A 25,878-nucleotide genomic window follows, 5' to 3' on the forward strand; every position below is an offset into this window, starting at 1 on the left:
ATTGGAAGTTTCCTGAGGCCTCCCCAGCCAGGCTACCTGTACAGCTTGCAGAACCATGAGCCAATTAAACTTCTTTTCTTTATAAATCACCCAGTCTCAGATATTTCTTTATAGCATTGTGAGAATCGACTAATATAGAGGCCAAATTGAACTAAGCTACCAACAAAATGCATACACCTCAAACATCTACTATGTATCATCAACCCCACCCATCCTTATCTGGTACTATATTTTTCCATACTATTTCAGATCATCTTTCTTTCACCACTTTACAATAACTCACAAGCTGCAACCCTTCTGAGGCCCACTTCTATGAACAAACTTCAGGTCTTTCCCAAGATAGAGTGTCATATTTATTGTACTATGTTTTTCTTAACCATTTAACATGTGTAAAACTCTACTAACCTTTGATTTGATTTCTACCTTTTTTAAAATATGTCACTGACAAGACTTTTAAATTTTATTTTCATAATCTAATTTCTCTCATAAGCCCTGTGCTTTTTATTATGCAGCACTGCATAGCACAGTCACTTTTAGGAACATGTCATATTACAGCAAAAGTGACTATACACTGTCTTCTTGAGGTAGCATTAAAAATACAAATAAACCCCATCTCTACAAAAAACTGTTAAAACACTAGCTGGGTATTGTGACATGCACCTACAGTCCTAGCTACTCGGGATGCTGAGAATGACGGTGCCACTGCACTTCAGCCTGGGTGACAGACTGAGATGCTGTCCCCAAAAAAACAAACACAAATAGTACAATATGATAAAATAAATATATTAATTCAAGAAAGCATGAGTAGAATAGGAAAGTCAAGCTTGTAATAAAGGTAATACATCACAACTGTTACAAGTGGGTAGTAAATTCAGTTATGAGCTTTCTAGTTGACTAATGAAGTCAGATAACAAATACACCAAGAAGTCTCTCAGAAAATTACAAGAATTTTTAAAAGAGAAAAAACTCCATTTCCACTTTGGCCTGAAAGGCCAGCATGCCATTTGGGAAAAGAGTAAAGAAAAGGTAAATACCTCAATATTTAATTAAAAACAGCCTTGATGGAAACAACTCCAAAATCCAAGAATGTATTCAACACGCATTCTTGATAACTGTAGTAAGATTCTTGATATTTAAAAAAGTTCTTGTAACTATTATACTTCAACCTTAATTTTTATTAATATTAAAATACTGTTATATAATTAAAAAGATAAAATATATTTTGAAAAAAAGCATAATTTCCTTAGCATTAGGACAGATTTCAGAGAGGTTTCTCCTATGAATCACAGTAAAATGGTTCTAACCTTTGTTGCATGTAATCTTTTGTTTCAATAACAAAACTTAAGAAGATAACACTGCTTCCTGAATATAAAAGAAAATCCAGTGTATTTACTTCAATTACACTTTTATTTTTAATATCTTGAAAATGCTCATCTTGGAGTGGGCACAGGCAAACCATATATGGGTAGTGGTAACCACTAGGAGGAGGGCAAACTCAAAATAATAATAAAACAAACAAATGGGAGACAACCCAAGCTTCACATTGACAGCTAGATACCAACAAGGACATGCTCCCAGACTGCCCAAACAAAGGTACCCGGGGCCAATAAATTCATTATCTAAAGCAGAAAAAAAAAATTCACTAGAATATGTTTCTGTTACTTTAGTTGAATGTTTTAGACAAAATATTCTCATGTTATGCTTTTTATACAAACTATAAGATTGTTCCAATTCAGTAAGCACCAATAATTACAATCATTTAAAACATCAGCAGGGAGCAAGATGGCCGTATAGAACAGCTCCAGTCTCCAGCTCCCAGCGCGAGTGACACAGAAGACAGGTGATTTCTGCATTATCAACTGAGGTACTGGGTTCATCTCACTGGGGACTGCCAGACAATCGGTGCTGGTCAGCTGTTGCAGCCCGTCCAGCGAGAGCTGAAGCAGGGCGAGGCATCATTGCCTCACCTGGGAAGCGCAAGGGGGAAGGGAATCCCTTTTTCCTAGCCAGGGGAACTGAGACATACAACACCTGGAAAATCGGGTAACTCCCACCCCAATACTGCGCTTTAAGCAAACAGGCACACCAGGAGATTATATCCCACACCTGGCCGAGAGGGTCCCACGCCCACGGAGCCTTCCTCATTGCTAGCACAGCAGTCTGCGATCTAACCGCAAGGCAGCAGCGAGGCTGGGGGAGGGGCGCCCGCCATTGCTGAGGCTTAAGTAGGTAAACAAAGCCCTGGGAAGATCGAACTGGGTGGAGCTCACAGCAGCTCAAGGAGGCCTGCCAGTCTCTGTAGACTCCACCTCTGGGGACAGGGCACAGCTAAACAACAACAACAACAACAAAAAGCAGCAGAAACCTCTGTAGACGCAAGCGACTCTGTCTGACAGCTTTGAAGAGAGCAGTGGATCTCCCAACACAGAGGTTGAGATCTGAGAATGGACAGACTGCCTGCTCAAGTGGGTCCCTGACCCCTGAGTAGCCTAACTGGGAGACATCCTCCACTAGGGGCAGACCTACACCCCACACCTCACACGGTGGAGTACAACCCTGAGAGGAAGCTTCCAAAGCAAGAATCAGACAGGTACACTCGCTGTTCAGCAATATTCTATCTTCTGCAGCCTCTGCTGCTGACACCCAGGCAAACAGGGTCTGGAAGGGACCTCAAGCAATCTCCAACAGACCTACAGCTGAGGGTCCTGACTGTTAGAAGGAAAACTATCAAACATGAAGGACACCCACACCAAAACCCCATCAGTACGTCACCATCATCAAAGACCAGAGGCAGATAAAACTACAAAGATGGGGAAAAAGCAGGGCAGAAAAGCTGGAAATTCAAAAAATAAGAGCACATCTCCCCCTCCAAAGGAACGCAGCTCATCGCCAGCAACGGATCAAAGCTGGACGGAGAATGACTTTGACGAGATGAGAGAAGAAGGCTTCAGTCCATCAAACTTCTCAGAGCTAAAGGAGGAATTACGTACCCAGCGCAAAGAAACTAAAAATCTTGAAAAAAGAGTGGAAGAATTGATAACCAGAATAATTAATGCAGAGAAGGCCATAAACGAACGGACAGAGATGAAAACCATGACACGAGAAATATGTGACAAATGCACAAGCTTCAGTAACTGACTCGATCAACTGGAAGAAAGAGTATCAGCGATTGAGGATCAAATGAATGAAATGAAGCGATAAGAGAAATCTAAAGAAAAAAGAAGAAAAAGAAATGAACAAAGCCTGCAAGATGTATGGGATTATGTAAAAAGACCAAATCTACATCTGATTGGGGTGCCTGAAAGTGAGGGGGAAAATGGAACCAAGTTGGAAAACACTCTTCAGGATATCATCCAGGAGAACTTCCCCAACCTAGTAGGGCAGGCCAACATTCAAATCCAGGAAATACAGAGAAAGCCACAAAGATACTCCTCGAGAACAGCAACTCCAAGACACATAATTGCCAGATTCACCAAAGTTGAAATGAAGGAAAAAATCTTAAGGGCAGCCAGAGAGAAAGGTCGGGTTACCCACAAAGGGAAGCCCATCAGGCTAACAGCAGATCTCTCGGCAGAAACTCTACAAGCCAGAAGAGAGTGGGGGCCAATATTCAACATTCTTAAAAAGAATTTTAAACCCAGAATTTCATATCCAGCCAAACTAAGTTTCATAAGTGAAGGAGAAATAAAATCTTTTACAGATAAGCAAATGCTTAGAGATTTTGTCACCACCAGGCCTGCCTTACAAGAGACCCTGAAGGAAGCACTAAACATGGAAAGGAACAACCGGTACCAGCCATTGCAAAAACATGCCAAAATGTAAAGACCATCAAGGCTAGGAAGAAACTGCATCAACTAATGAGCAAAATAACCAGTTAATATCATAATGGCAGGAACAAGTTCACACATAACAATCTTAACCTTAAATGTAAATGGACTAAATGCTCTGATTAAAAGACACGGACTGGCAAATTGGATAAAGAGTCAAGACCCATCAGTCTGCTGTATTCAGGAGACCCATCTCACATGCAGAGACATACATAGGCTCAAAATAAAGGGATGGAGGAAGATCTACCAAGCATATGGAGAACAGAAAAAAGCAGGGGTTGCAATACTAGTCTCTGATAAAACAGACTTTAAACCATCAAAGATCAAGAGACAAAGAAGGCCATTACATAATGGTAAAGGGATCAATTCAACAGGAAGAGCTAACTATCCTAAATATATATGCACCCAATACAGGAGCACCCAGATTCATAAAGCAAGTCCTTAGAGACTTACAAAGAGACTTAGACTCCCATACAATAATAATGGGAGACTTCAACACTCCACTGTCAACATTAGACAGATCAACGAGACAGAAAGTTAACAAGGCTATCCAGGAATTGAACTCATCTCTGCAGCAAGCAGACCTAATAGACATCTACAGAACTCTCCACCCCAAATCAACAGAATATATATTCTTCTCAGCACCACATCACACTTATTCCAAAATTGACCACATACTTGGAAATAAAGCACTCCTCGGCAAATGTACAAGAACAGAAATTATAACAAACTGTCTCTCAGACCACAGTGCAATCAAACTAGAACTCAGGACTAAGAAACTTAATCAAGGCCGGGCGCGGTGGCTCAAGCCTGTAATCCCAGCACTTTGGGAGGCCGAGACGGGCAGATCACGAGGTCAGGAGATCGAGACCATCCTGGCTAACACGGTGAAACCCCGTCTCTACTAAAAAATACAAAAAACTAGCCGGGCGAGGTGGTGGGCGCCTGTAGTCCCAGCTACTCGGGAGGCTGAGGCAGGAGAATGGCGTAAGCCCGGGAGGCGGAGCTTGCAGTGAGCCGAGATCGCGCCACTGCACTCCAGCCTGGGTGACAGAGCCAGACTCCGTCTCAAAAAAAAAAAAAAAAAAAAAAAAAGAAACTTAATCAAAACCGCTCAACTACATGGAAACTGAACAACCTGCTCCTGAATGACTACTGGGTGCATAATGAAATGAAGGCAGAAATAAAGATGTTCTTTGAAACCAATGAGAACAAAGGTACAACATACCAGAATCTCTGGGACACATTTAAAGCAGTGTGTAGAGGGAAATTTATAGCACTAAATGCCCACAAGAGAAAGCTGGAAAGATCTAAAATTGACACTCTAACATCACAATTAAAAGAACTAGAGAAGCAAGAGCAAACACATTGAAAGAAGGCAAGAAATAACTAAGATCAGAGCAGAACTGAAGAAGATAGAGACACAAAAAACCCTCCAAAAAATCAATGAATCCAGGAGTTGGTTTTTTGAAAAGATCAACAAAATTGATAGACTGCTAGCAAGACTAATAAAGAAGAAAAAAGAGAAGAATCAAATAGACGCAATAAAAAATGATAAAGGGGATATCACCACCAACCCCACAGAAATACAAACTACCATCAGAGAATACTATAAACACCTCTACGCAAATAAACTAGACAATCTAGAAGAAACGGATAATTTCCTGGACACTTACACTCTCCCAAAACTAAACCAGGAAGAAGCTGAATTCCTGAATAGACCAATAACAGGCTCTGAAATTAAGGCAATAATTAATAGCCTACCAACCAAAGTCCAGGACCAGATGGATTCACAGCTGAATTCTACCAGAGGTACAAGGAGGAGCTGGTACCATTCCTTCTGAAACTATTCCAATCAATAGAAAAAGAGGGAATCCTCCCTAACTCATTTTAGGAGGCCAACATCATCCTGATACCAAAGCCTGGCAGAGACACAACAAAAAAAAAAGAATTTTAGACCAATATCCCTGATGAACATCGACGCAAAAATCCTCAATAAAATACTGGCAAACCGGATCCAGCAGCACATCAAAAAGCTTAACCACCATGATCAAGCTGGCTTCATCCCTGGGATGCAAGGCTGGTTCAACATACGCAAATCAATAAATGTAATCCAGCATATAAACAGAACCAAAGACAAGAACCACATGATTATCTCAATAGATGCAGAAAAGGCCTTTGACAAAATTCAACAGCCCTTCATGCTAAAAACTCTCAATAAATTCGGTATTGATGGAACGTATCTCAAAATCGTAAGAGGTATTTATGACAAACCCACAGCCAATATCATACTGAATGGGCAAAAACTGGAAAAATTCCCTTTGAAAACTGGCACAAGACAGGGATACCCTCTCTCACCACTCCTATTCAACATAGTGTTGGAAGTTCTGGCTAGGGCAATCAGGCAAGAGAAAGAAATCAAGGGTATTCAGTTAGGAAAAGAAGTCAAATTGTCCCTGTTTGCAGATGACATGATTGTATATTTAGAAAACCCCACCGTCTCAGCCCAAAATCTCCTTAAGCTGATAAGAAACTTCAGCAAAGTCTCAGGATACAAAATTAATGTGCAAAAATCACAAGCATTCTTATATACCAGTAACAGACAAACAGAGAGCCAAATCATGAATGAACTTCCATTCACAATTGCTTCAAAGAGAATAAAATACCTAGGAATCCAACTTACAAGGGATGTAAAGGACCTCTTCAAGGAGAACTACAAACCACTGCTCAGTGAAATAAAAGAGGACACAAACAAATGGAAGAACATACCATGCTCATGGATAGGAAGAATCAATATTGTGAAAATGGCCATAGTGCCCAAGGTAATTTATGGATTCAATGCCATCCCCATCAAGCTACCAATGAGTTTCTTCATAGAATTGGAAAAAACTGCTTTAAAGTTCATATGGAACCAAAAAAGAGCCCGCATCTCCAAGACAATCCTAAGTCAAAAGAACAAAGCTGGAGGCATCATGCTACCTGACTTCAAACTATACTACAAGGCTACAGTAACCAAAACAGCATGGTACTGGTACCAAAACAGAGATATAGACCAATGGAACAGAACAGAGTCCTCAGAAATAATACCACACATCTACAGCCATCTGATCTTTGATAAGCCTGAGAAACACAAGAAATGGGGAAAGGATTCCCTATTTAATAAAAGGTGCTGGGAAAATTGGCTAGCCATAAGTAGAAAGCTGAAACTGGATCCTTTCCTTACTCCTTATATGAAAAATAATTCAAGATGGATTAGAGACTTATATGTTAGACCTAATACCATAAAAACCCTAGAAGAAAACCTAGGTAATACCATTCAGGACATAGGCATGGGCAAGGACTTCATGTCTAAAACACCAAAAGCAACTGCAACAAAAGCCAAAATAGACAAACGGGATCTAATTAAACTAAAGAGCTTCTGCACATCAAAAGAAACTACCATCAGAGTGAACGGGCAACCTACAGAATGGGAGAAAATTTTTGCAATCTACTCATCTGACAAAGGGCTAATATCCAGAACCTACAAAGAACTCAAACAAATTTACAAGAAAAAAACAAACCACCCCATCAAAAAGTGGGCAAAGGATATGAACAGACATTTCTCAAAAGAAGACATTCATACAGCCAACAGACACATGAAAAAATGCTCATCATCACTGGCCATCAGAGAAATGCAAATCAAAACCACAATGAGATACCATCTCACACTAGTTAGAATGGCGATCATTAAAAAGTCAGGAAACAACAGGTGCTGGAGAGGATGTGGAGAAATAGGAACACTTTTACACTGTTGGTGGGATTGTAAACTAGTTCAACCATTATGGAAAACAGTATGGCGATTCCTCAAGGATCTAGAACTAGATGTACCATATGACCCAGCCATCCCATTACTGGGTATATACCCAAAGGATTATAAATCATGCTGCTATAAAGACACATGCACGTGTATGTTTTTTGCGGCACTATTCACAATAGCAAAGACTTGGAATCAACCCAAATGTCCATCAGTGACAGATTGGATTAAGAAAATGTGGCACATACACACCATGGAATACTATGCAGCCATAAAAAAGGATGAGTTTGTGTCCTTTGTAGGGACATGGATGCAGCTGGAAACCATCATTCTCAGCAAACTATCGCAAGAACAGAAAACCAAACACCGCATGTTCTCACTCATAGGTGGGAACTGAACAATGAGATCACCTGGAGTCAGGAAGGGGAACATCACACACCGGGGCCTATCACGGGGAGGGGGGAGGGGGAGGGATTGCATTGGGAGTTACACCTGATGTAAATGATGAGTTGATGGGTGCTGACGAGTTGATGGGTGCAGCATACCAACATGGCACAAGTATACATATGTAACAAACCTGCACGTTATGCACATGTACCCTAGAACTTAAAAGTATAAAGAAAAAAACAAAAATCAGCAATCTTCTCCTCACTGGTACAATAGAGAAAAGCCATACTAAAAAGAAATGGAAATGTTCAGGAAGATACATGGGAGAACAACAACCACAACAAACAGCTGGGAAAAACCCCAGACAAAAGTCAGTAGAAAATTGGAAAGCTACACACTAGAGCTCTTTTGCGTGTCAAAAGCCTATATCACAGTAACAACAATATTTCATGTTTATGAAGCATGTCAGAAATTGTGAAGTGCTTCCTATCGAATACTTGATGTGGCTCTCATAGCAACGTGAAGATACTGCTATTATGGATTACCATTACTCTGTCTTATAGACCAAAAATATGAAGGTCAAAAAGGTGAAATGACTGGGACTCTGAGTCAGGTTATTTTGGTTCATTCCGATTTTTTGTTTGTTTCCTGTTTCCAAATATTGGACAAACCATATATTTTAATAATAATTCATAATTCAAAACTCTAAATCCAAACGTGTAGATAGTCTTTCAGAGTATGCTATCTAAATATAAAAATAATCAAAACTCTAAATCCAAACTTGTAGATAGTCTTTCAGAGTATGCTATCTAAATATAAAAATAATCAAAACTCTAAATCCAAACTTGTAGATAGTCTTTTAGAGTGTGCTATCTAAATATAAAAATAATATAAAAGAAAGGAGAAACATTCAATTTCTACCTTGGTCCCAAAAGCCAGTATGTCATTTAGGAAAGGAGAGAGATGATACACACCTCAAAATTTAACTAAGAATCCTGTGATGGAAACAATCCCAAATTCTAAGAACAGTGAGAAGTATAAGCTATAATCTATGTGTAGAGAGTTAGCTTATGAACTATTTGGAGAGAGAGTGCAAGAGAAAGAGAGGGCAGCAAAAGAAAACAAGGAGAGAGAGAGAACATGGAACCAAAAGAAACCACCAAAATAAAAAAAAAAAAGCTAAAGAAAAATCACATGATAATATAAATAGATGCAGAAAAAGTATTCGACAAAATTCAACATGCATTGATGATTAAAAAAAAACTCTCAGCAAACTAGGAATAGAGGACAACTTTCTCAATCTCATAAAGTACATCTACAAAAAACCTACAGCTAAAAATCATATTTAATGGTAAGAAACCTGAAGCTTTCTCACTAAGATTGGGAAAAAGGCAAGATGTCCCCCCTCACCACTGCTCTGCAACATAATACTGTCAGTCCCAGCTAACGCAGTAAGGTAAGAAGAAGAAATAGAATGCATACAGATTAGGAAAGAAGAAATAAAAGTGTCTGTGCTCACAGATGGCATGATAACCTATGTAGAAAATCTGAAAGAACTGACAAAAAAATTATGAACTAATAAATGATTATAGCAAGGTTACAGAACACAGGTTAATGTTTACCAAAGTCAATCACTCTGCTTTACCACCAAGTGGAACTTGAAATAAAACACAAAATAATTTACATTATACCCTCAAAAATGAAATATTAATACTTAGGTTTAAATCTAACAAAATATGTACAAGACCCATATGAGGAAAATTACAAAACTATAATAAAACAAACCAAAGAAGATCTAAATAAATGAATACATATTACATGTTCATAGACAGGAAACTCAATACTGTTAAGATATCAGTACTTTCCAACTTGATCCAAAGATTCAATGCAATCCCAATCAAAATCCCCGTATTTTGTGTGTATCAATGAACTGATTCTAAAGGTTATATTGAGAGGCAAAAGACCCAAAATAGCCAACACAATACTGAAGAAGAAAAAAGTTGGAAGACTGACACTACCCCACTTCAAGGCATACCATAAAGCTACAGTAATCAAGACAGTGTGGCATCGGGGAAAGAAATGACATATCAACGGCTACAGTTTGAATGTCTGTCCCCTCCCATACTCATGCTGAAACTTAATTGCCACTCTAACATCTTAAGAGGCAGGATCTTTAAGAGATGATTACACCAAGAATGCTTTGCCCATATGAATGGTTTAATGTCATTATTTCAGGAGTAGGTTCCTTTAAAAAGGATTTCAGCCCCCTTTTATCACTCTCTTTTGCCTTCTTTTTGCCCTCCCACCATGGGATAATGCACCAAGATGGCCCTCACCAGATGCCAGTCCCTTGATCTTGAACTTTCCATCCTCCAGAACTGTAAGAAATACATTTCTTTCAGCCAGGCGCAGTGGCTCACGCCTGTAATCCCAGCACTTTGGGAGGCCAAGGCGGGTGGATCACGAGGTCAGGAGATCAAGACCATCCTGGCTAACTCACGGTGAAACCCCATCTCTACTAAAAATACAAAAAAATTGGCCAGGTGTGGTGGCACGCACCTGTAGTCCCAGCTACTTTGGAGGATGAGGCAGGAGAATTGCTTGAACATGGGAGGTAGAGCTTGCAGTGAGCCAAGATAGCACCATTGCACTCCAGGCTGGGTGACAGAGCAAGACTCCGTCTCAAAAAAAAAAAAAAAAAAAAAAAAAAAAAAAAAGAAAGAAATACATTTCTTTCTTGATAAATTACCCAGTCTCAGGTATTCTGTGGCAGCAAAACAAAACCAACTAAGATGTCAATCAACAGAACAGAATAAAAAACCCAGAAATAGACCCATATAAATATAGTCAATTGATCTCTGACAAAGGAGCAAAGGGAACAACAAAGTATGAGTCTTTTAAATATGGAAAAAAGTCTTTCCAGCAAATAGTGCTGGAACAACTGGACATTCACACGGAAAAATGGAACCTTGACACAGACTATATGCCCTTCACAAAAATTAAAATGGTTCACAGACCTGAGTGTAAAATATAAAGCTATAAAACTCCTAGAGGATAAAATAAGAGAAAATCTAAGTGACCCTGGTTCAGTGATGACTTTTTAGATGCAACACCAAAGGCATGATCCACAAAAGAAAGAATGAATAAGGTAAACTCTGTGATGAAAATGAAAAATTTCTGCTCTGCAAAAGACACTGTCAAGAGAATAAAAAGCCACAGATCAGGAGAAAATATTTGCACAAGACATACCAAAGGAATCGTTTTCCAAACTACACAAAGAACTCTTAAAACTCAAAAATAAGAATACAACCTGAAAAAAATGGGCCGATGACCTTAACAGATACCTCTCCAAAGAAGGTAACAGTTCACTCTTGAACAACATGAGTTTGAACTGTACAGAACCACTTACACGCATATTTTTTTCAATAAATATATCGGAAAATTTTTTGGAGACTTACGACATTTTTTAAAAACTCGGATGTAGCCGTGCAGAGTGGCTCACACCTATGATCCCAGCACTTTGGGAGGGTGAGGCAGGTAGATCGCTTGAGCTCAGCAGTTCGAGACCAGCCTGAGCAACATGGTGAAACCCCATCTCTACAAAAAATATACAAAAAATTAGCCAGGCATAGATGCTTTGTCCCTGATGTTAGTAAGTACCTTGCCAGTAAGGGAATACGTTTTAAAGTTCTTTTCATATTGGACAATGTCCCTGGCCACTCAGAACCCCATGAGTTCAATGAGGACATTAAAGTGGTCCATGTGCCCCCAAACTCATCTCTAATTTAGCCTCTAAATTAGGGGATCATAAGGACCTTTATTCAAAGCTCATGACACACGGTACTGTATAAAAAGGATTGTCAACACTATGGAAGAGAACTCCCACAGAGAGAACATTCATGAAAGTCTGGAAGGATTTTACCACTGAGGATGCCATTGTTGTTACAGAAAAAGCCATGAAAGCCATCAAGCCTGAAACAATAAATTCCTGCTGGAGGAAGCTCTGTCCAGATGTTGTACATGACTTCACAGGATTTACAACACAGCCAATCGAGGAAATCATGAAAGAGACTGGATATGGCAAAAAAAAAAAAAAAAAAAAAAAAAAAGGTGGAGAGTGAAGGTTTCAAGATATGGATCTTGGAGAAATTCAAGATCTAATAAAACTAATAGGTAGTTTTCATAGGAAACATTTTTAAAAAATCAAATATGTTTCAATGGGCACTGCTGTTTACAAGCAATATTAAAGAAGACAAAACAACACTTCTGTAATAGGGACAAATATAACCACAAGGTACAGGATCAGTGCAATAAATTCACAAAACTATATTACAGCTAATCAGTTTAAGAATTGTTCCCAAGTCAGTCACATTTTTGGCCCCTAGAAGTGCATTCCTACAGATTAACTACTCTAAATTTTTAGCTACAAAGAGGTCAAGAATGATTATGAGGCTTTCCAAGGAGTTACAAAATCTTTGTAGACCAGAGATCAACTATCATCAGTGCAAGTCTGCTCTTACCAACAGCTCTTACATTTTTCAGGAAGAAATCTCCAGGAAGAGAGTCACACACCAGTACAGTCACTATCTCCTATGCCAAACCTAGGGAACTGAAATGGACGATATTACCATAAAATGAGAATTTTAAGGTTTATCTTTAAAGGCTTATTCCAATCTCAAAGAGTAGTCAGAGAAGATTATCTTCTACTGAAATAAATCTTGGCTAAATATAGAAGACTTCTGTACTTTACTGCTGTTCTTCGAGTAAAAGTCATAGACATGAGTCTTAACCTACTGTATACTATAGCTAAAGTCAGCTGAAAACCTGAAATTAAAAGCATGCTAAAAATCCGGGATCTTTTGGAAGTCTGCTACTAAAAAGCCATTAAGGATTTACTAACTTCAACTCTAAGTAAAGGGGACAAAAGGTCTAAGCCTGTCAGACATTCCTCATTTGAAAGAAAAGATCAAAGTTTCCTACAAATTGCTAAGTTTTACACAAGGGAGAAACCTACACCTACTAGGGAATCTAACAAAAGAAACATCAGAATTTACAGAAGATGATTTCATGGAGATGAGTGCATCTGAACCAGTGCCACATGATTAGGTAGAAGATGTAGTAGAAACAGCAGTGCCAGAAAAAAAAAAAAATTAACATTAGACAACCTGGCAGAAACGTTTCCATTATTCCGACTTCTTTTATGACATGGACCTTTCTATGATACAGGCACTGAATTTAAAGTGAACATAGAAGGATTGGTACTTTACAGAAACATTTTTAAAGAAATGAAAAAGCAAAAAAGTCAGACAGAAATTACAATGTATTTCCATAAAGTTATACCCAGTGCTCCTGCCTTTCCTGCCTCCTCTAGTTCTGCCACCCCAAGACCGTAAGACCAATCTCTCATCTTTCTCTTCCTCAGCCTACTCAATGTGAAAATGGTAAGGATAAAGATCTTTATGATGATCCACTTCCACTTAATGAATAGTAAATACATTTTAACTTTCTTATAATTTTCCAAATAATATTCTTTTCTCTAGCTTACTTTATTCAAAGAATATAGTATATAACACATATAACATACAAAATATGGATTGGTCAGCCTGTTTTTATGTTACTGGTAAAGCTTCCAGTCAACAGTAGACTATGAGTGGTTAAGTTTTGGGGGAGTCAAAAGTTTTAAGTGAATTTTTGACTGCACAGGGGGTCAAAGCCCCTAATATCTGCACTGTTCAAGGGTCAACTGTACAGATGTCAAATAAGCACATAAAAAGGTGCTGTATATCATATGTTCTCAGGGAAACACACATTAAAACAAGGAGTTACCACTACACATCTATCAAAATAGCCAAAATGCAGAAAATGTCAACTGCTGGCAAGGATGTGGTGCAACAGCAACTCTCACTCATGGCTGGTGGGAATGCAAAATGGTACAGCCACATTGGAAGACAGTGTGGTGGTTTCTTATAAAACTGAACATACTCTTAACATACAATCCAGCAATTGTGCTCTAAGGTATTTATCCAAAGGAGCTGAAAATGGGCACATAAAAACCCACATATGTATGTTTATAGCAGCTTTATTCATAATTATCAAAACTTGGAAGCAGCCAAGATGCTCTTCAGTAAGTGAATGGGTAAACTGCGGTACACTCAGACAACGAAGAATTATTCAGTGCTAAAAAGAAATGAGGTATTAAGCCATGAAAAAAACATGGAGGAACCTTAAGTGCATATTACTAAGTGAAAGCAGCCAATCTGAAAAGCCTACATGTATGACTGATACCTCAGGCTGTATGATTCCAACTATATCATATTCTGGAAAAGGCAAAGCTATGGAGACAGTAAAAAGATCAGGGTTGGGGGAGGATGGGATGAATAGGCAGAGAACACAGCAAATTTTTAGTGCAGTAAAACTATTCTGTATAATACTATATTGGTGGATACATGTCATTGTATTAACACATTTGTCAAAATCCATAGAAATACAACACCAAGAGTGAACCCTAATGTAAATTACAGACTTTGGTTAATGAGGATGTGTGGATGTAGGTTCATCAATTGTAACAAATGTACTACTATGGTGCAGGATGTTAATAGTTGGGAAGCTGTGCATGTGTGGCAGCAGAGGGTATATGGAAATTATCTGTACTTTGTGCTCAATTTTGCTGTGAACCCAAAACTGCTCTAAAAAAATTAAATATATTTAAAAGGTGTGTGTGGAAAAGTATAATAAACAAAATCACAAGTTTTATGACTTAGCTTTATATTATTTGAACCCTTATTTTTAAAACTATAAAACTGTAAACTCCTTTCCTTTGCTTTCTTAAGTAAAGTTCAACAGTAGATAAATCCTTCTCAAGGCTTTCTGCAGTACCTAAGACTCAGAGTGCTTACAGAAATAACAGTCAATATAGAGGAAAACAATGTATCATTCGGAGACTTCGATCATTCAAATTTAAACCTAAAGATCCATCACATACATTTTAACTTTTCTGATAAATATAAATTATGTTAACCTTGAGGCTGAACAACAGAAATGAGTCAACAATCTATTTCTAATATGAACAAAGATGACCAAAAACACCCCATACCTCAATTATTACAATTTTGTCCATATGAAATGCAAACTACTTACATACACACAAAAACTTAAAATACATTAACTCTGAAAAACATACTGCTACTTTATAGAATCATTTTTTCAAGTAAAGTTCCAAGCACTGTTTATCCATACATAAATTATCTTCCTAATAAGAACCTGCTTTTATTTTACATATACGCCAAATGATTTTGATACAGCATCCTGAAAAACACTAGAGAGCTGAATTCTGTCCTGTCATTCAATTGCATATCAAGTTAAGATAATGGCTAAGAGCCTGGACACTAAACAGGTAGAGGAGTTTTGAATCATAACTCTACTACTTTCTAGTTGTGTGATCTTGGGCACATGACAGAGCCTGTCTGCAAATCTAATTTCCTCATTTGTGAAATGAGGATAACTCAAAAATCTTATTTGGTGGATAAAATGAGAGAGCACAAATCTTAACAAATAGTACACAAAATGCTAGTTATTGTTTACTATTAAATAAATGCTTTTTTGGCCGGGCACGGTGGCTCACGCCTATAATCCTAGCACTTTGGGAGGCCAAGGCGGGTGGATCACGAGGTCAAGAGATCAAGACCATCCTGGTCAACATGGTGAAACCCTGTCTCTACTAAAAATACAAAAATTAGCTGGGCATGGTATCGCACACCTGTAGTCCCAGCTACTTGGGAGGCTGAGGCAGGAGAATTGCTTGAACCCAGGAGGCAGAGCTTGCAGTGAGCTGAGATCGCGCCATTGCACTCCAGCCTGGCGACAGAGCGAGACTCTGTCTCAAAAAAAAAAAAACCTTTTTTGATTAGAGATTGCTTTATGTAACACAACATTGTTCATCAATAGATGAGTAAATGAGACTTGATACTCATGTTTTAAAAAATGACAGACTCAAAAAATTTGCAATCCTAGTAACACTTTAGTATATTTAAAAGAAGAAGTTTTTTTAAAGCACAGTTAGTGAAAAAGCATAATAAGCCACTTACTGATGTCCATCCTCTGCTCAACAGGTAAAGGACTGACACGGCTGACAAGTTTTGAAAGACATGTTGCTGCAAGGAGCTGAGCATAGGATGTCTGTAAAGAATAATTATTATCATAAATGAAATTAAAATAAAGCATTGTGATAGAAATGTTCTTCTGAGCAATAACAGAAATTTTTCTGGTTTTCCAAACAGGCAAATTTACAACAGATAAAATACGTCAATTTGAGATACATATATACAGAAAAGGATACACATACACAGGCATATAATCTCTCATAAGAAATCATTAGTTGAGGGAGGTATAGACAGTCATCTCAAATAACAATAAGCAAACAGGAGAAATAAATTACTCAGTAAGTTCAAATAAAATATAGTACTCTTACCATGGTCTACAGCCCTACACCACCTGGCCTCTGATTATCTCTTCAAATTCATCTGATTCCATTCTTGACTTTGCTCTGACCATGATAGCCTTCAGGTTCCTTTCCATATCTTCCCCACCCTGACCTCCGTGTTCCTTGAAACCCATGTCTGACTATATTCTCTCTGGCCCCCAATTATCTTAATACTGTACTCAAACTCTCTAAATGCATGCTCACTCTTTAAAATTTGGTTCACGTATTCACTCCACCTCCTAGAAATTCTTGCAAAGATACTCCCTCTTTTTTTCTCTAGACCAGAGGCTGGCAAACTATGGCCCTTGACCAAATCCTGCCTGTTTTTACATAGGTTGTGATCCAAGAATGTTTTTTACAATTTTAAACAGCTTTTCAACTGTTCAAAAAAATCAAACAATAACAATATTTTGTGACAGAAAAATATGTGAAATCCATATTTTGGTGTCCATAAAGTTTATTAAAACACAGCCACGCTCATTCATTTACACACTGCCTATGGCGGCTTTCATGCCACGATGGCAGAATTGAATAGTTAAGACAGAGACCACACGTGGCGCTCAGTGCTTCCTACTGCTGTTCAGAGTATCATAAACCGCAGTGAGGTAGGCACAACTCTACAGTGCCTAGAGAGCCATGGGTGTTTTCATGACATGACACATACCTTTTATTATTACCAGCGTATGTCTATCATATCAAAATAAGAAAAAATAAAAGTGGACTTCAAATATCTAATTTTTAAGGCACAAAGGAGTGTGGACTATTCTTTTATTGATTACATGGCAAAACAATGTGCTTTTTATGCAATGGTACTATGGTTGTCCTAAAAGAATATAATACACACTGACAATATCAGACCAAGTAATATCCCCAATATTCCCATCAAAATATTCCCAACTCAGGAAATCAAAAGTCAGAAAAAATAGGAAATTTGATTATCTCATCATAGTAGACTGTCTTTACAAATATAAAAAATGAGACTGCAACCAAAGTTTCCAAGTGGCTCATTTGTTAGTCAATCACACAGCCATTTACCAATGATGAGTTAATTAAATCATCATTGTTTTATTATAGCGGCCAAAGTTATGTGTGCAGAGAAAATAAGATTACTAGTTTCTGGTGGGAACAAATTCTCAAAGAGTTGAAGACATTGGAACAACATCAAAAGTCAATTTGAAAACAAGACAAATGATTTGGAAAGGTTCTCCTTAAGTCTTGATGAGTGGACAGATGTTTCTCATAACGCTCATACTCTTAATGTTACCAATACTTACTATCTGTTTATTCTAGAAGTCAATGCTGTGACGCAACTAAAGAATTGGCCTCTATGAAGACTGTGGGAGAACTACAGGCCAGAATATTTTCAAAGAAGTTGAGGACACATTAATTCAATATAAACTGAAGTAGAATCTGCTACGATATGTCACACTAGTGGTAAAAACATATGGAGCAGAAAAGGGCTTAGCTGAACAAATTTACAAATCTTGTGAAAAATGTAACACGTTTAAAGCCTATGGTTATTCACCATATTGTTCACCGGCAGATACTGTGTGGTAAATATATGAATCTATTTTAAGTTAATGAATCAGTAGTGCTAACAGTGGACTTCATTCACTTTTGTGAACTTTAGTTCTGTTCATTTCTATAAGATAAAGAAGCAGTATCTGAATATTCTGTATTGGAAATAATATTCTCACTTGTCTCATCACACAATAGTTTAATAGCTTATCAGTGATAAAGTTTCACTGCTATTTTTTTAGCTCAGGAATAAAGCTAAATTTTCTGAATGAGACAACCAAGTCACCATTGTTCAACACTAAATGGCTTTGGAACTCACTTTTTGCTGCAAAATTGATAACGTTCCTTAATAAATTCAACTTAAAATTACAAAATTGCCTAAAAAGTGCTTAGAACCTATATGCAGAACTTATACTGCAGTAAAGCCATTTTGATAACGTCATTTGAATTGCAAGTAATGTTAGGCAGCTTTATATACTTCCCACATTGTCAAAAGTTAAAACAAGTAGTGAGATCTCTATTCAGAGATATATTTTCTGAGCTTCAACTACAGCTCCAGCTTCAGATCTTGATGCAAGTGTAAAGGCAATTTCCATATTATAAAATCCATTTAACTGTGCAATTAAGAGCTCCCACCTAATCTTCAATTGGAAGTGGTCAATCTGCAGTATAATGACATGCTAAAAGGCAAATATCATGATTTAACAGAATTTTTTAAATGCCTTCTAAATGATGAATGTGCTTAATTATAATCATATGCTCATAGACTGATTATTAGTATTTGGCAGTGCCTATCTATGTGAAAAGATATTTTCAAATATAAGATATGTAAAATCTCATTATAGATCAGCATTAACATATGAACATTTGCAATCAATGTTGATGATAGAAAACAACTCTAAACTCCAATTAATAATAGCAAAATGTTATCCCCCAAAAAAACAGTTCTATTCTCTTCAGTAACAGACCTGTATTATTAAAAAATCTGTATCAGATTATTATATTTTGAATCTCATCACTAAAACTTTGTAGAAATTTGTTTTTTCCCTTTCTATAGATGTTCTTACTAAACATCTTCCATTTTGTCTCCTGGCCCACAAAGTCTACAATATTTGCTATCTGACCCTTCCAGAAAAAGTTTGCCAACTCTGCTCTAGAACACACAGTCTCTTACTGCAATCATTTCATAGCTATTTATATATCTGCCTCTCCAACTAAACAAAGAGCTACTTTAATTCATGTACATAAATCAAGTACGCAGTACAGCGCCTGGTTTGACATTTAAATATTTTACTAAATGAATATGAATGTCTAGACTACGAATATCTAGATGGGAGGCAGGCAAGAGGTAATCAGCATGCTTTCGAATCATCCTTTCATGTTTCTGAGGTAATTACAATCTGCCTCCCCTATCTAGGTTTTTTAAAGTTGTTAGTCAACTTTCTAAAAATGTAATTTTTGCCCACTAATATGAGACATAAAAAGAGACCAATAGTAATCAAGAAACTATCTCAATTCATTCCTACTTCATTTCCTGGCTCCTCCCTAAGTTTGCTTTCCAGGTTTTTCCAATTCTTTTCCTGATTAATCCCTTTAACAGTGAAACTACCGTTTCACAGAAACAAAAAAACCATGTGGCAGTATCTATCAGTTACCACTGCTAACACAGGCGTTCATTAACAATGACATACATCTACTGATCTTTCATGGTTAATCATTGTTACCAAATACTTACTGTTCCTCGTTCTAATAAAAGTTGACACTTGCTGAGACATTCTGGGCTGTCAATAAGTTCCAAGAGTGCTTTCTCAGCCTCTATTCTTTGTGTAAGATCAGTCCCTACGTAGAGATGAGTACATAACACTTCCAATTCAGCCAAACTCTTCAAAGAAAAAAAAATTAATATTTTACTTCCATGAAAAAAAATAAGGTAAATATTTAATCACAAAAAAAAGGGATACAAATATCACATGTGTATTCATTAATTCAATACATGTTTATTGAAACACAGCTACTTACTAGGGGATACAGATGCAAACAAAACAGGCCCATCTCTTACTCCCGAAATTATTTACTTACAAATTGATAGTTCTGCAATGGAAAAGTACAAGAAAGGGAGAACTTGTCCTACAACAAGGATTTGGAAAGGTATGCCTGAAGAAATAATATTTATGCTGAGACCTACAACGTTGAATCAGATTTTAAAAAGACTAGAAGGCCATTCAGGCAAAGAAAGAACATTTACCAGGGACCTTCAGTAGAATGGAGTTCAGTAATTTCAAAGCATTAAAGGTTAGTGAGGCTGATAAACACAGCACGGAGATACCAGATGAGGCTAGGGAGATGGATGGGGGGAAATGATCACGCACAAGTTGCAGATAACCAAATTTATATTCTTTCTCAAATTTTAAGAATTTAAGGCTGGGCATGGTGACTCATGCCTATAATCCCAGCATTGTGAGACGCCAAGGCGGAAGGATCGCTTGAGCCCAGGAGTTCAAGACCACTGCAGGCAACATGGCAAAATCCCCTCTACAAATACAACAAAAGTAGCCGGGTATAGTAGGGTACGCCTGTAGTCCCAGCTACTAGAGGGCTGAAGTGGGAGAACTACTTGAGCCTGCGAGGTCGAGACTGCAGTGAGCCATGATACCATCACTGTACTTCAGCCTGGGGACAGAGCAAGACCCTGTCTCAAAAATATATATATTATTTTTGTTATACGTTGATTTGGAGCTTCTGAACCAACAATTCCAAGTGCTGCATGATTTTCAGGAACTTTGACTTGATCCCAGGGTATTTCTAGCAATGTAATAACCAGTTATATTAAAGGCTCCTATTTTATAAGCATAAAGACTAAAGTGTTATGTTTACTATCCTATCTCGATGATATAAATCTAATCTCATATGACGGCATGCGACACATGGAAACCATCTAAAAAAAGAATCAGAAAATGAGTTCATTACTCCTCTCCAGCTTAAAAATTTTTTTGTTAAAGAGGTCTTCTGAAAACCAACTACCTCACTTTAAACTTGAATTAGAGAATTATTCTCTGAAAGAAAAAATATTGGCACAGATTTCAAAGTCAGGTAGGCATATGAAAATAATGGGATATTCATTTTTAAAAATGCCATTTTTTTGTCCTTTCTAGCCTGAATTTTATGCGGCAACCTTATACCTACACTAGCCCACACATTCCCTCATGTGCACGTGCATATACCGTCTCAGAAAAAGGAATACACAATTAACATCAAAATGAGACCTACTCCAGCTCCCATTATTCTTTTTACTTCTCTCTTCCTCTCTCCTTCTCAGCTCTTTTATAGCATTTTCCATTTCCCTATCTACATCAGAGCCCAGCATCCCAGACTTGGAAACTTCCTGCTAGAGTAAACACAGAAGTCCAAAAGTAAGATTTCAAATAGGCTGATTAAGATAAAGAACCTCAAATGAACCACATTTTAAACATTTCCCCCACCTAGATTAGCCCAAAAAACCCAGATTACTACTACATACTGTTCACAACAGTAAAATGCATACAATATTTATGGTTCATGAATACATAAAAATTATCTTGTTTTCTCCAGGGTAAGAAATACAAAAATAAGGGGCCAAGATGGCCAACTAGAAGCAGTGGCGATCAGAGGCTCCAAACCAAAACAGCATGTGAATCCTGCACTGATAACCAAGGTATCCAGGTTCTCTCATCAGGACTGACTAGGCAGTTGGGGGTAACCCACAGGGAGGAGGGAAGAGCAAGGTGGTGCAATGGCCCACCTGAGAGCCACACAGGGCAGGGGAGCCCCTACTCCCAGCCAAGGGAAGTGGTCGGTGGCCCTCGAGGACAGAGATCCCAGAGAAAGGAACAGGTACCCATCTCTGCCATTCTCCAGCCTCCTCAGGTGACATCTCCAGGTATAGGAGCGACCCAGATTAACAGGGCCTGAAGTGAACTCCCAGCAAACCGCAGCAGCCCCACAGAAGACGGACCTGGCTATAGAAAAAAAAAAAAAAAAACCAGAAACAACAACAACAGCATCAACGAAGAGTCCCCACAAAAACTTCATCCAAGGGTGAGCAGCCCCAAAGATCGAAACTAGACAAACTCATGAAGATGAGAAAGAATCAACAAAAGAATGCTGAAAACCCAAAAGGCCAGAGTGCCTCTTCTCCAAATGATCACAACACCTCTCCAGGAAGGGCACAGAATTGGATGGAGGATGAGATGGACAAATTTTTAGAAGTACGCTTCAGAAGGCGGGTAATAACAAACTTCACTGAGGTAAAGAAGCATGTTCTAACCCAATGAAAAGACGCTAAGAACCAAAATAAAAGGTTACAGGAGCTGCTAACTAACCATTTGAGAGAGGAACATAACCAACCTGATGGAGCTGAAAAACACAGCACGAGAACTTCGTGAAGCATAAACAAGTATCAATAACCAAATCCATCCAGCAGAAGAAAGAATATCAGAGCTTGAAGACTATCTTGCTGAAATAAGACAGAGAAAAAAGAATGAAAAGAAACGAACAAAACCTCTGAGACTATGGGACTATGTAAAAAGACCAAACCTATGACTGATTGAAGTACTTGAAAGAGACAGAGAGAGTGGAACCAAGTTGGAAAACACACTTCAGGGTATCATCCAAGAGAACTTCCCCAACCTAGTAAGAGAGGCCAACATTCAAATTCAGAAAATACAGGGAACTCCAGTAAGATACTCCACAAGACAATCAACCCCAAGACACATAATCATGAGATCCTCCAAGGTCAAAATGAAGGAAAAAATATAAAGAGCAGCAGGAGGGAAAGGCCAGGTCACCTACAAAGGGAAGCCCATCAGACTAATAGTAAATCTCTCTGCAGAAACCCTGCAAGCCAAAAGAGTGGGGGCCAATATTCAACATTCTTAAAGACAAGATTTTTCAAACCAGAATGTCACATCCAGCCAAACTAAGCTTCATAAGAGAAGGACAAATAAAATCCTTTTCAGACAAGCAAATGCTGAGGGAATTTGCCACGACCAGGCCTGCCTTCCAAGAGCTCCTGAAGGAAGCACTAAATATGGAAAGGAAAAACTGGTACTGGCCACTGCAAAAACACCCTGAAATACAAAGAAAGACAAAGCACACTATGAAGAAACTGCATTAACTAACGGGCAAAATAACCAACCTAGCATCATGATGATGAGATCAAATTCACACATAATGATATTAACTTTTAATGTAAATGGGCTAAACGCCCCAGTAAAAAAACACAGACTGGCAAATTGGACAGAGTGTCAAGTTCCATCAGTGTACTGTATTCAAGAGACCCACCTCACATGCAAAGACACAGATAGGCTCAAAATAAAGGGATGGAGGAAAATTTACCAAGCAAATGGAAAGAAAAAAAAAAAGCAAGGGTTGCAATCCTAGTTTCTGACAAAACAGACTTTTAAACCAACAAAGATCAAAAAAGACAAAGAAGGGCATTACATAATGATAAAGGGAACAATTCAACATGATGAGCTATCCTAAATATATATGCAACCAATGCAGGAGCACCTAGATTCATAAAATGAGTTCTTAGAGACCTACAAAGAGACTTAGACTCCCACACAATAATAGTGGGAAAATTTAACACTCCACTCCCAATATTAGGTAGATCAACAAGACAGAAAATTAACAAGGATATTCAGACTTGAACTCAGCTCTGGATCAAGGAGACCTGATAGATATCTACAGAACTCTCCACCCCAAAACAACAGAATATACATTCTTCTAATGCCACATGGCACTTACTCTAAAATCAAATACATAATTGGAAGTAAAGCACTCCTCAGCAAATACAAAAGAACTGAAATCATAACAGTCTCACAGACCACAAGCCAATCAAATTAGAACTCAAGATTAAGAAACTCACTCAAAACCACACAACTACACAGAAATTAAACAACCTTGCTCCTGAATGACTCCTGGGTAAATAATGAAATTAACACAGATATCAAGAAATTCTACGAAACCAATGAGAACAAAGAGCCAACACCAGAATCTCTGGGTTGCAGCTATAGCAGCATTAAGAGGGAAATGTATAGTACTAAATGCCCACATCAGAAAGCTAGGAAGATCTCAAATCAACACCCTGACATCACAACTAAATGTACTAGAGAAGCAAGAGCAAAGAAATCCAAAAGCTAGCATAAGACAAGAAATAACTAAGATCAGAGCAGAACTGAAAGAGATAGAGACACGAAAAATCTTTCAAAAAAAAAAAAATCAATGAACCCAGAAGCTGGTTTTTATAAAAACTTAATAAAACAGACTGCTAGCTAGACTAATAAAGGAGAAAAGAGAGAAGAATCAAATAGACACCATAAAAATGATAAAGGGATATCACCACTGACCCCACAGAAAAACAAACTACCATCAGAGAATACTATAAACACTTTTACGCAAATAAACTAGAAAATCTAGAAGAAATGGAAAAATTCCTGGACATATATACCCTCACAACACTAAACCAGGAAGAAGTAGAATCCTTGATTAGACCAATAAGTTCTAAAATTGAAGCAGTAAAAAAATAGCCTACCAAACAAAAAAGCCCAAGATCAGACACAGCCAAATTCTACCAGAGGTACAAAGAGGAGCTGGTACCATTCTTTCTGAAACTATTCTAAACAACTGAAAAGGAGGGACTCCTCCCTAATTCATTTTATGAGGCCAGCATGAAATTGATACCAAAACCTGGCAGAGACACAACAAGAAAAGAAAACTGCAGGCCAGTATCCCTGATGAACATTGATGTGAAAATCCTCAATAAAATACTGGCAAACCAAATCTGGCAGCACATCAAAAAGCTTATCCAAGCCTAGTGCCATGGCTCACACCTGTAATCCCAGCCCTTTGGGAGGCCAAGGTGGGTGGATCACCTGACGACAGTAGTTCAAGACCAGTCTGGCCAACGCAGCAAAACCCCATCTGTACTAAAACACAAAAATCAGCCAGGCATGGTTTCACGTGCCCGTAGTCCCAGCTACTCGGGAGGCTAAGGCAGGAGAATCCCATGAAGCCGGGAGGTGGAGGTTGCAGTGAGCCAAGATTGCGCCACTGCACTCCAGCCTGGGTGACAGAGTTAAGACTCTATCTCAAAAAAAGAAAGGAAAAAAAAAAAAAGCTTATCCATTACAATCAAGTCAGCTTCATCCCTGGGATGCAAAGCTGGTTCAACATATGCAAATCAGTAAACATAATCCATCACAGAGCCAATGACAAAAACCACATGATGATCTCAATAGAATGATTCAGAAAATGCCTTCAATAAAATTCAACAACCCTGCATGTTAAAAATTCTCAATAAATTAGGTATTGATGGAACATATCTCAAAATAATAAGAGCTATTTATGACAAACCCACAGCCAATGTCATACTGAATGGGCAAAAGCTGGAAGCATTCCCTTTGAAAATTGGCACAAGACAAGGATACCCTCTCTAACCACTCCTATTAAACACAGTATTGGAAGTTCTGTCCAGGGCAATCAGGCAAAAGAAAGAAATAAAGGGTATTCAAATAGGAAGAGACAAAATCAAATTGTCTCTGCAGACAACATGATCCTACAATCTAAAAACTCCATCATCTCAGCCCAAAAACTCCTTAAGCTGATAAGCAATTTCAGCAAAGTCTCACAATACAAAATCAATGTGCAAAAATCACAAGCATTCCTAGACACCAACAATAGACAGAGAGCCAAATCATGAATGAACTCCCATTCACAATTGCTACAAAGAAAATAAAATACTGAGGAATACAGCAAGGGATGTGAAGGACTTCTTCAAGAAGAAGTATAAACCACTGCTTGAGGAAATGACAGAACACAAACAAATGGAAAAACAT

At 38.1% G+C, this 25,878-nt stretch overlaps 1 protein-coding gene across 3 annotated transcripts in view; it reads right to left on the reverse strand.

Moving 5' to 3' along the window:
- LOC105480862 (RAN binding protein 17) overlaps positions 1 to 25,878 on the reverse strand; it is a 442,674-nt gene that overhangs the window by 408,217 nt on the left and 8,579 nt on the right. For all 3 annotated transcript variants that reach the window (XM_011740055.2, XM_011740054.2, XM_011740056.2), the window contains exons 2-3: positions 19,740 to 19,886; positions 16,092 to 16,182 (exon numbers count right to left, since the gene is read on the reverse strand). In XM_011740055.2, the coding sequence (XP_011738357.2) occupies positions 16,092 to 16,182; positions 19,740 to 19,886 (238 nt within the window). The remainder of the gene's footprint in view (positions 1 to 16,091; positions 16,183 to 19,739; positions 19,887 to 25,878) is intronic.

Source organism: Macaca nemestrina, chromosome 6 (assembly GCF_043159975.1).
Source record: "Macaca nemestrina isolate mMacNem1 chromosome 6, mMacNem.hap1, whole genome shotgun sequence".
Lineage (NCBI taxonomy): Eukaryota > Metazoa > Chordata > Mammalia > Primates > Cercopithecidae > Macaca > Macaca nemestrina.